Below are 12584 nucleotides of genomic sequence, written 5' to 3'. Positions count from 1 at the left end.
AAGGGGGAAAATTATAAGGGGAACATGAGGGGAAATTTCTTTACGCAGAGGGTGGTGGGGATGTGGAATGAGCTTCCGACAGAAGTGGTCGAGACGGGATCATTGGTTACATTTAAGGAAAGACTGGATAGTTACATGGTTAGGAGAGGACTGGAGGGGTATGGACCGGGTGCTGGTCAGTGGGACTAGGAGGGTGGGGATTTGTTATGGCATGGACTAGTAGGGCCGAACTGGCCTGTTCTCTGCTTTAAGTGGTTATATGGTTATATGGTATAAAGTGGAAGGTTTGGGGAGACATCAGGGCAAGGTTTTTTTTACGCAGAGAGTTGTGGGTGCCTGGAATACCTTGGTATGGGCAGGGGAGTGGTGGAGGCGAAATATTAGAACCATTTAAGAGACTTAAGATGAAAGAAAAATAGAGGGTAACAAGGTAGGAAGGGTTTAGTTTTTAAAAAAATCAGCACTACATCAAGGGCCGAAGGGCCTGTACTGTGCTGTTTGTTCTATATCATGTATGTTTTTTGTTAATATATTGTTACATGACAATAAATGGAACCTTGAAATTCTTCCCTCCACACTTGAGACAAGTGCAAAAGCAACTTTAAAACTGCCTGCTTCTCTCCTTCCCCCATTCACCAATCCTGCTCCTACCCAGTTGGTAAATGCATTGTGCTCAACCGTATTGATCAAAACATCTTTCCCAGTACAAACTGTATCTCCAATCCCTGTGGTGGAATACCCCAAAGTGCCAGAGAAACTCAGCAGGTCCTGAGCCCTTCATCAAAGTATGAGCAAAAAGCAGGCAGACACCTGAATGAAATGATGAGGGGATGGGAGGAGGGCCAGTGGAAGGAGCACAGGCACACAGGCAAGCGGACTTCTTATTCCACAGACTTGCTCCTATGACATAGCGTGGCCTGCTGAGTTTCTCCAGCACGTTTGTGTAATGCACTACAAGTACAGTGTCTGCAGACTTTCCTGTTCAACTCCACTATCTGTGGAACAGTGTTCCAGCAGGTGCTGCTATCCTTACAAATGAAGTGGAGGAGAGGGTGATGTGGAGGAAGGTTCTTAAATTGAGATTCTAAACTTCACAACAGGAGAAATCTGAGTAACTCTAGTTGGAGTTTCTTTTCAGGTCGAGTACCCCTTATCCGAAATGCATGGGACCAGGAGTGCTTCCGATTTGGGGATTTTCTGGATTTTGGAATAAATGCGCACAGTAACGTCAGCAGAATACCTGTATCAGCGATAAAAACAACAACAACCAACACCAGCCTTTCAGCCTCCATCGACGGTGCAGTATTTTGATCAAAAGGTTACAGCACACTCTATTTTATATTTTTCACCCAATAATGTGGCTGGTCATGTGACACCCAAACATGGCTTTTTAGGTGGAGATGAATTTCAGATTTCACATGAAAATAATGTTTTGTACTTATCAAAAAAAAACCCACGATCTCTGCTTACAAAAGAAGACGAATGCAGCACCAAAAACTCGAACTTCTGCTGAATGGCTTGTTTTAAATGTTTCCTCCAGAGTCATCACAGTGAGTGGTCCACGTAGGTCAGGCGGTGACGAGGGTTGGTAACAATCTGGCACCAACAGAGCGTCAAAGCCCTACATGGGCGAGTGAGGTCAGGTGTGGAATTTTCCACTTGTGGCGCAATGTTTTGGATTTTGGAGCATTTCAGATTTTCAGATAAGGGGTTCTTGACCTGTATTTACAAAACAGTAGAAGCTGATTCCGGCCTCTGAGACCCATGCCGTCCAATTATACCCAATTAACCTATAACCCCGATAGGTTTTTGAAGGGTGGGAGAAAACCCGCACGTGTCACACAGAGAATGTACAAACTCCTTGCTGACAGCAGTCGCTTTGAACCTGGGACGCTGGCACCATAAGAGTGTTGCACTACCATGCTGCTTTAATGAGCACTTTGAAATCCTGGCCTGCAACTTCTGCCTCCTGATTCAAAGTTCAAATTTGTTGTCAGATGGCATATATAACGTCACATACAACTCTGAGATTTTATTTCCTGCCGCCTAAGCAGAATTTCTAATTACTAGTCACTGTAAACTGGACTCAAAGAAAGAAGGGACTGTAAACAAACTGACTGTGCGAGTGCAGATGTATAAATATACAGTAATAAATAATTGGCAAAATACGAGTCGTGAAATGAGTCCCTGATTGAGTTTGTTGTTGAGGAGTCTGACGGTGGAGGGGGAGCAGCTGTTCCTGAACCTGCTGGTGTGAGTCTTGCGGCACTGAGACCTCCTTCCTGATGGCATAAGCCAGAACAGAACATGTGCTGGGGGGTGCGGATCCTTGATGGTCGCTGCTGCTCTCTGACGGCAATGTTCCCTGTAGATGTTGTCGACGGTGGGGAGGGTTGTGCCTACGTTGAACTGGGTTGTGACAACAACATTTTGCAGTATTTTCTGATCTAGTAAGTTACTCTCCCAGATGACACCAGGGACATGAGATACGACCTCTCTATATGTAAACCAAAGGTTGAAGATAAAAATAAAAGTTTCCGCAGGATTTCAAGATCCACAGACTGAAGCACATTTGAAATGAAATGATCTGCAAACTTACCATTTCTGACCTTCTGTTTCCTGTTGTTGAACTTTATACCCAAACTGACCCTTTTTCGGCCCTTTGAAGGTTCTAGCATCCTTTACATTAACGTTGAACGAGTCACTGAAGCCTGTTGAGGCAAACATAGAATAGTTAGGCACAGAGGAAGCCTCCTCATGCAGTCTGACATTCTGAGGATCACCACAGTTAGATACAATGTACAGTACCCTTCGCAACATTCTATACAATAATATACATTTCAAAATGTACCGGGGGTGTAGGTTAATTGGGTGTAAATTGGACGGCACAGATTTGTGGGCTGAAATGGCCTGTTACCGTGCCGTATGTCTACATTTTTTTAAGTTTAAAATTCCAGGACAGTTTTAGAAGGGGTTTGGTACAACATGAAGCACATTCTACAGCCAACCTTTTTTTCCAGCTATGTTCACCCCCTCCCCACCCCCAGGACTCTGTTCAAAGATTATGGGCCCCCTTCCCTGTGAAATGGTCAAGTTTTGGCTTCTTCTATACTCCTCTCCTACCAACATCGTGAAAAATATTTATGTTCCGTGAGGTGAAAATAAGGCTCTTACTTATATGTGCTCTGGCCCCCGGGGTGGGAGAGGGGTGCATAGGGGCTCCCATTGAGAATGGCCCTGCCATATATCCTGGGACAGTGACCATGAATTAAATGCAGAACTTTGTTCTCTTTCCTTATCCCTGTTTCCTTTCCTCCAGGCTCCCCATTCCTTTCCCTCTCCATTCAGAGGGCTATCCTCTTCCCCAATCACTTCCCAGCTTCTGCCTTCCCACCTGTATCCACCTCTGATCTCTTACCTGTTGGCCTGTGCTCCTCCCCCTGCCCCTTCCACCCTCCTCTCCTCTCCTCCCTGCACCTTTTATGCTCATGCCTTGTGTAGAGCTCGTCGAAAGAATCAAAGACTTGTTGATCCAAACCAAGGCTTTTATTAGCAAAAGACAGGAGCTCTTCACAGGTGGCCGACCAGTCCGGAATGATCCGACCTGGCTAAGGACACAACCCTTTAAAGCCCAGATAGTAGGCGTGGCTTTGTTCTCAGCCAATCGCTGTAAGCACAGTCTAGATACTGTAACTATATACACTATATACATTGGTGATGGGTGGGTCACGTCTCCAGAATGGAGGACCATCGCCTTCCCAAGATCGTGTTATATGGCGAGCTCTCCACTGACCACCGTGACAGAGGTGCACCAAAGAAAAGGTACAAGGACTGCCTAAAGAAATCTCTTGGTGCCTGCCACATTGACCACCGCCAGTGGGCTGATATCGCCTCAAACCGTGCATCTTGGCGCCTCACAGTTTGGCGGGCAGCAACCTCCTTTGAAGAAGACCGCAGAGCCCACCTCACTGACAAAAGGCAAAGGAGGAAAAACCCAACACCCAACCCCAACCAACCAATTTTCCCCTGCAACCGCTGCAACCGTGTCTGCCTGTCCCGCATCGGACTTGTCAGCCACAAACAAGCCTGCAGCTGACGTGGACATTTACCCCCTCCATAAATCTTCGTCCGCGAAGCAAAGCCAAAGAAGAAAGAAGAAGAGATCTGTACTATCACACCTTGAAGGGCTCAGGCACAACAGAGACAGCACACTCTCGGATCAGAGGGAAAGCCATCTCATCACACACTCCTGGGGCGAGGCAGCACAGATTAGATAATAAGTAAAGATCTCTTCATAGTGTCCTATCAAATTACAGGCCAGGTACAGCGTAGATTAGGTGTAAAGTGTTTCGACACTCGTCCGCAAACACTGTCAAGTTTATTGTCACCTGATTGCATTCTCCGGTCCTTGGTGCAAAATAAGCAGACACACAACCAGACATAACACATAGACAGACAAACAATATATATGCAGGATAAGTATTCGTACAGTAAAAATCCAAAAATCCGGACCAACCAAGAATCCAGATTTCTTGTAAACTCTCAGCTTTTGCATGCATGCGAAGGCACCACAGGTGCACAGCAGCAACCACCAGAAGTCATGGAAATGTAAGAAACATTTTTTTTTTGTACTTTGGATTTTATATGAAAAAAGTGTTTTATAAATACTCTTAAATTTGAATTTTAAAATTACTGCCTGAGAATCTGGAAAATTCAAAAATCCGGACCGACCCAATCCCTGAGCGGATGGGATTTTAACACTTCCTTTCATACAGTTGAGAGTCTCAGATGGTGCGAGCAGTTCCTTTGGTCGTTCAGCATTCTCATTACCCAAGAAGAAACTGCTCCTCAGCCTGGTGGCGCTGGCTCTGATACTTCTGTATCTCTTCCCTGGTGGGAGCAATTGAAAGATACTGTGTGCAAGGGGTAATGGTCCTGTGGATTGACCTCCAATCCATTTCTCCACAGCAACCATAATATATCCCCAAAATAGGTTCAGTATGGTTTAGATTCAGAAAAAGCTCCCTCTAATCTGTCCTGGGTAGAAACAATACCGATTAGATATTGGTAAGATAAAAACATGGGGGTTAAGGGTGAAAGGGGAACAGTTTAGGAGGATCTTCTTCACACGGAGAGTGGTGGGTGTATGGAATGAGCTGTCAGCTGTATTTTAAAATTTAAGAATAATTTGGACAGGTACATGGATGGGAGGGGTATGGAGGGATATGGACTGGGTGCAGGTCAGTGGGACTCACAAGAATAATAGTTTGGAACAGACTAGATGGGCCAAAGGTCCTGTATCTGTGCTGTAGTGTTCTATAAGACAGAGCTCTCTCTAGACTGTCACACAGTCCCAGCAGGAGCTAGGCGCAGAGTAACAGTGGGTTCCAGACAGAGGAAAGCACTGTCTAGTCAGACACTCCCAGGGCAGGAACAACATGGGTAAGATGCAGACATAGGCAGGAATTATTCTGCTTGGCATGGAGTTGAGCTGCTCCCATGATCTGTGACATTCACACGTTTCTGCTCCATGCGAGCTTAAATCTCCCTCCACACTCTTAAAATATATTAAAAAACAGAAAATAAAAAATGCAGGAAATATTCAGCAGTGCCTGTGGAAAGAGATCAGACCCTATTTCTTTTCTTGTAATGTAATATGACATGAAAATGACACCATATGGAATGGTGGAGCAGAACTAGGCCATTTTCCCATTCAGTCTGCCCACCATTCCATCGTGAGCTGATCCATTTTCCCACTTAACCTGTGCCACCTACAACCCACGGTATGTTTTTGAAGGTTGGGAGGAGACTGGAGTCCCCCCAAACCCCACCCTGGAAGAAATCCACACAGACATACAGAGAACATATAAATTCCTTACAGCGTTCGAACCCTGGTCCTGATCGCTGGTGCTGCAACAGCTTTGCGTTAACTGCCACCCTGAGGACCCTGTGATATCCGTCTCCGAGGGCGACGTCAGAACATCATTCAAGAGCGTGAACTAGTAGATAATCAAATTTTTGAAATTTGGTCTCGTAAAGGGATCAGATATATTGAAGACTGTTATGAGAAAGGGCAATTGATATAATTCGAACAACTTTAGAATAAATACAGTATTCTTAATAATATGATATTTTGCTATTTTCAAATCAGAGCATATTGAATTGATAAACTGGGTCCAACAATGTATTTACCAAAGTGTAGCGATATAGAGATTCTAATAAGAAAATGAAATACAAAGAAATCTATCTTGGCAATTTATCATTTACTTCAAGTGGGGACCCCTAAACCAGGGATTCATAAATCTAGGCAAAGATGGGAGACAGACTTAAATGTGATAATAGATGAGAAGAATTGGGATGATTTATGTCAAGATTATATGACTAATACAACAAACAGAAGATATAGATTTGTACAATATAATTTTTTACATTTCACGCCACAGAAATTAAATAAATTGAAATCAGATTTATCAGTTTTAGATGTGGCAAAGAGGTGAGCACTTTTTTTACATTCAATATGGTCTTGTGATAAAGTAAGAGCCATTTGGCTGGAATTAGGAAATTTTTGAGAACAAATTACAGGAGCCCAATTTCCACAAAATCCATCATTATTTTTATTAGGTAACATTATAGAGATAAGACCTAAATTGAAATTAACGATATCAGATAGAATTTGTTAAAATTGCATTTGCAGTGGCCAGAAAGTATACTGCAGCTGCTTGGAAATCTAATTCACACCTGAGTTTGGAACAATGGAATGGAGAAATGTACAGTTCTGTTCCCCTCAAGAAAATTACATATAATTTAAGGAAAAAATGCAATATATTTTTACAAATTTGGCACCCATATCTACAAAAATATTTTCAGATTTCTAAATGTTCTTCTTAGCTTTTAAGTCCTGTGTGAAACCCCATTAACAATGTAATAGATATGAGTTTTAGACTAGATGGATTTTAATACTTTCAACAGTCCATTCTCTTCTTATTCTTATTCCTTCCTTTCTTTCTCTTTTTTCTATTCTACCACTATGCACTCTCTTTTCTTTCTTCATCTTTTCTTGGGACTGTAGGGATGGGGGAGGAGATGTTGGGACATTATCATCATGTATTTGATAATCAATATATTATTATATTTGCATTTGTAAATTCATGTATGGTTAAAAATTTTAAATACAATATTAAAAAAAAATTAGGGTGAACTCTCACAAGGCGTCAGGCCCTGACAGCATACCTGGCAGGATACTGAAAATCTGTGCCAAATTTGGGCCAGAGTGTTCAAGGACATTTTCAACCTCTCCCTGCTGCAGTCAGAGCTTCCCACCTGCTTCAAAAGGGCATCGATCATCCCGGTACCTGAGAAGAGTAATTTGAGCTGCCTCAACGACTACCACCCAGTAGCACTAACTTCTGTGATTAAATGCTTTGAGACGTTGGTCATGGCCAGAATTAATATGTATCTAAGTAAAGATCTGGACCCGCTGCAATTAACCTATTGTCACAATCACTCCAAGGAGATGCAATATCGTGGGCTCTCCACTCAGCTCTGGATCACCTCAACAACAGCAAATTCATACATGTGTCTGCTCTTCATCTACTAGAGCTTGGCCTTCAATACCATTATTCCCTCAGTGCTGGTCAAGAAGCTACAATCTCTGGGCCTCTGAACCCCACTCTGCAACTGGATCCTTGACTTTCTCATCAGAAGGCCACAGTCAGTACGAATTGGAAACAATGTCTCCCCTTCACTGATCATCAACACAGGCGCACCCCAAGGATGCGTCCTTAGCCCACTGCTCTACTCATTATACTCCCACGACTGTGTCCAGGCACAATTCCAATGCCATCTACAAGTTTGCCGATGACATCACAGCTGTCGGCAGAATCACAAACGGCAATGAGGAAGCGAACAGGAGGGAGATGGTGTAACGACAATAACCTTGCCCTCAACATCAGCAAAACCAAAGAGATGCTTGTAGACTTCAGGAGGAAGTCAGATGAACATGATCCAGTCTTCACCTCGGGCTCAGTAGTGGAGAGGGTCAAGAGCTTCAAATTCCTGGGTGTTAACATCTCCGAGGATCTGTCCTGGAACCTTTACATTAATGCAATCACAAAGAAGACTCGCCAGCAACTATACTTTGTGAGGTGTCTGAGGGGATTCAGTATGTCACCAAAGACTCTCGAAAACTTCTACAGACATACTGTGGAGAGCATTCTGGCTGGTTGCATCATTGCCTGGTTTGGAGGCACCAACTCTCAGGACAAGAATAAACTCTAGAGCAGTGGTTCTCAACCTTTTTTGTCCAGGGCCCAACTTTAATTTTTACAAAATATGTATGTCCCACCATTAGCAGAAAGTTATGTATTCAAAAGAAATTTTAATTAAATCATTTACTGCAAGTGTATTTCAATGCAATTAATGTCAGGAATACACTGGAACATATATTTCATCTTCAACTACTACTTCAATATGCCAACCATCTCAAACACACATTCAACAATTGTCGTCATTTCAGTGGGAACCTTGCCCCTGACACTGGCTACAGATTTTTTGATTTGAGGTACTAACTTCGTTAGTTTCAACCTTAAATCTCCACATTTTGTAATTTCCAGTGGGTTTATCTTAGCTTGTAGCAAACCACTGACAGCACTGAAGCCACTAAATAAAATGATGGAAAATGGATCAATAGTTCTCTTGCTAAAGAAGTTGAGTTTGGGTATTTCTTTTCGATGTCGTTTGACAACCACATCATGGTTCCTTTCACTTTGTACAGAGTTTTCACAGATTCATCATATTGCACTGGAACTTCACATTAAGTCCACCAGCAATGGCTGAGTTAACCAAAAGGGAAAATCCATTGCCTTTAAATCACATTGAACCCTAGGAGATCAAACAGTTCCATAAACCTTTTGAAGCAATTTCCCTTTGACAACCACCTTACTTTAGTGTGAAGTAATAATCTCAGATGTTCTGCATTTTTAGCAACACAAAATAGACATTCACATTTGGCATTAGCTTTGATGGCATGATAAACTTGATCACAGAATGCAATGTCTCGTGTAGAACAGGGGAACCTTTCTTGACAACGAAGTTTTCTCAGTAGATAACACAATGCACAACCAACATGTTTGGATTTTCATCTTTCATTAATTTTAAATATTCTGTTTTTTTACCCATCATAGCAGGTGCACCATCTGTAGCACAAGATACAATGTTTCCTTTTGGTATTTCATTTTCATCCAGATCATTTTTGAGCTTGCTGTAGATATCAACTGCAGTAGTGGTTATTTCGAATGATTCACAAGACAACATCTCTTCTTGAAACTCTTCCTGATCAATAGATCTCACGTATGTCATTAACAGAGCCTCACTGTCCCGTACGGTAGATTCATTCAGTTGTATTGAGAATTTTCATGATTTGAATTTCTCAATAAGCTGTTTTTCAACATCTTGACCCATGTCATCTATTCTGTTGCATGTCATCTATTCAATAGCATTACTCAGACATCTTTGTCATCCTTTTGCAGAAATGTTTTGAGAAACAATGATATTGCAGGTTTAATCAGTTCCTTCCCAATTGTATGATTCTTCCCATGTTTTGCCATCAGCAGAGAAATTTCATAGCTAGCTTCAAGAGTATGATTCAGGGCTGTAGTTTGCACAGCTAATAGTGAAGTAATTTTTGATCTATTTTCAAACTTCTCTTTCAGTGATTTAAAATATTTGAATTGACATGGTTTGGATGTTTAACCCTCAAATGAACTTCAAGATGGCCTGCTCTCATTGCTTCATTTGTAAAAGTCTGTTGGCATATTAGGCAAAAAGGAGCACGTTTATCATGTACAGCAGATATAAATCCAAACTTCAAGAACTCCACTGAATATTGATGAACCTTTTCCTTGATTGGTTTGCTCATTTTGAATGTACAACTGCGCCAGCTCCCTGAAACAGATTAATACAATAGCGCAAGCTCCCTGAAACAGATTAATCAATATTTTATTATGTTTTAGAACTGAAAAATGTAATAAAAGTAATGATTGAATCAAAAGAAGAATAGTGACCCTGAAAAACTTGAAAAAAAAACACTAGCGCGGTTTCTGTCATTTTTTTTTCTCGCAGAGAGTGCATCAAAACTTTCGTGCTTTACTTTCTGGGGACCGTATTTTTTTCCGATTTTGGTATCCCACAGGCTGGCGTCTGGGGTGGACACCCCCCAATCAATACACTAGTGCACAAATATACATACGGACACAGGTCTCACTTACTACTGAACTGAAAAATTAAAGGGGTATGGAGACGGAGACATGATTGTTGAGATAATTTGGAATCCTCGTCACCAATGAGATAATTTGGAATGGATGATAATAAGACCAGTCAGAAAAAAAAATAATTATAATGTTAACCAAGGACAACAACAGTTAAAGAAACAATGGAGAAACATCAGAAGAGCAAAAACACATTATGAAAATAAAAAGAACAAAGTGATTTTACTTGGAAGTTTCCACAATTGTCGTACTGACAGTGTTGCCAAGCCGTATCTTTCCCACCAACATAACGAGTTTATTTTTTCAAACCAACTTTTTAATTATTTCCCAAAATATTCCTACACCACACTAAAATATTCTTAAGCCCCACAACCCACCAAAATATTCCCACACCCCACCTTGAGAATCTATTATTCAAAGTGTTTTTAACTCAGCCTACAACATCACAGGCACCAGACTTCACTCCATCAAGGACAATCTACATGAGGCGGTGTCTTAGAAAAAGCAGCCTCTATCCTCAAAGAGCCCCACCACCCAGGCCGTGCCCTCTTCACTCTGCTACCATCGGGGAAAAGGTACAGGAGCCTGAAGACGTGCACTCAGCGGCACAAGGACGGCTTCCCTCCGCCATCAGATTCCTGAATGATCAATAGACCAAAGACACGGCTTTATTTTTCATCCACTATAATTGTAATTATTATTTTATATCTTAATGTCGTAAGATGGTTATAATATAAATGTTTGCACTATGATTCTTCCGCAAAACACCAAATTTCATGACTTGTTCATGACAATAAATTGAGATTCTGATTCTGATCCTTCTCCCTGTAACTTTTGATGCCCTGGCTAATCAAGAACCTATCAATCTCTGTGTGGTAAACCACTGTCTGTATAGTTATCTGTTGGGGCAAACCCATTGGCTGACTATATCTGTGGGTCCACCCACAGACTCCTGCATAAAGGTGACTGTTCCACAGCCCCCTCCCCAGTTCAGAATAGTTGACCAGCATGGACATGCCTTCATTCTATTGTAAATAAACTCCTGTCAGTTTTGCATAATTTCCAGTCTTTTGGAGTTATTGATGGTGCATCAGTTTTATTCACAATAAATTTTAACAATGGAGCAGATCCTGAAGCCAGAGAAGCTGGAAATCGACCCTCAATTGCCTGAGGCCTCCACCAACTTCAAACTCTGGCTGCGCTGTGTGACAGATTATGTTGTATTTTATATTGTATATAGATATGTTTTAAAGGAGATAAAGTGTGGCAGTTTTTTTTAAGTGTAGGTCACATACAAACACTTTAAAACAGATCTCACTTAAAATACTGGAGCTCTCCTCAAGTCAGACAGGCTGGCTCCGAGTGCCTTTGCAAAAACTTTGGGGAGTGCCCAAGGGACTTCACTAATGGATTGTTGTTTTGGAAAGCAACAGATGAAAGAACTTGGAGGATTAGGTCTGGAGCCGCAGGCTGCCTGAGGAGAGTTGGCTGCTTTAAGAGGGTCATGTGGTTTTGCAAGCAGAGAGACAAAAACAGGCTTTTCTCTGAGTGTGTGAGAGAGAGAATTCAGTTCTACAGTTTTACAGTCAGCATCAGCAGCTGGAACTGGAACAGGACAAGCTGGAAAACTTGTGGAAAACCCCATTTTGAAGATGGGTTGTGAGTGCTTAGTTCAACCTGGTCAAAGCCCTTGTGGTCCATACAAGAGGAGAGGACTGGCTGCCTAATGTTTCACTTGAAATAAGAGAAACAAAAGAGAACTATGTGGTGACCTGAAAGAAAAAGATTATCATCTGGAAAACCCTGATGGGGCAAGTTTCTTCGGCAAGACACTGATGTGGCTGATTAGAAGGGATCAGTTTGTGTCCAGTGAACAACAAATCTCTCTCTGAAAACTGACAAGAACCTTCCTGAGTGGTAACCACTTATCTTTCAAGCACCAAAGCCTAGTGAAATTCATAAATGTTAAATTCTGTGCACAGTGTAAGAATTGCCTGCAACCAGTGAACTTGGAGGAGTGAGAAGTGAGATTGGACTGTGAATTAAAGAATTTTTCTAAACTTACACATTACATCCACGTGCGCTTAGAAGGGGGGGAGGGTTAGGTACGTACGTTAATAGTAATAAGTTAGAGTTTGATCCTGCTTTCATGTTTAAAGATCATTAAAAGCAACTTTTATTTAAGTAACCTTTTGTCTTGGTGAATTTCTGTTGCTGCTGGACTTTGGGGTCCTCTGGGCTTGTAACAGCTGCTTTGAGGTGAACCTGGTCATTTGGTCAGAAAACGACAAACTACAGTTTTGGGTTGGGCCCCTGGTG

General features: G+C 41.9%; 1 protein-coding gene across 1 annotated transcript in view; it reads right to left on the bottom strand.

Moving 5' to 3' along the window:
- itga10 (integrin, alpha 10) overlaps positions 1-12584 on the bottom strand; it is a 172929-nt gene that overhangs the window by 138447 nt on the left and 21898 nt on the right. Inside the window, exon 2 of the mRNA XM_069940600.1 lies at positions 2600-2711. Coding sequence (XP_069796701.1) covers positions 2600-2711 — 112 coding nt within the window. The remainder of the gene's footprint in view (positions 1-2599; positions 2712-12584) is intronic.

This window comes from Narcine bancroftii, chromosome 5 (assembly GCF_036971445.1).
Source record: "Narcine bancroftii isolate sNarBan1 chromosome 5, sNarBan1.hap1, whole genome shotgun sequence".
Taxonomy (NCBI): domain Eukaryota; kingdom Metazoa; phylum Chordata; class Chondrichthyes; order Torpediniformes; family Narcinidae; genus Narcine; species Narcine bancroftii.
The sequence above is the reverse complement of the archived record's forward strand: the minus strand, read 5'-3'. Positions and strand labels throughout refer to the sequence as shown.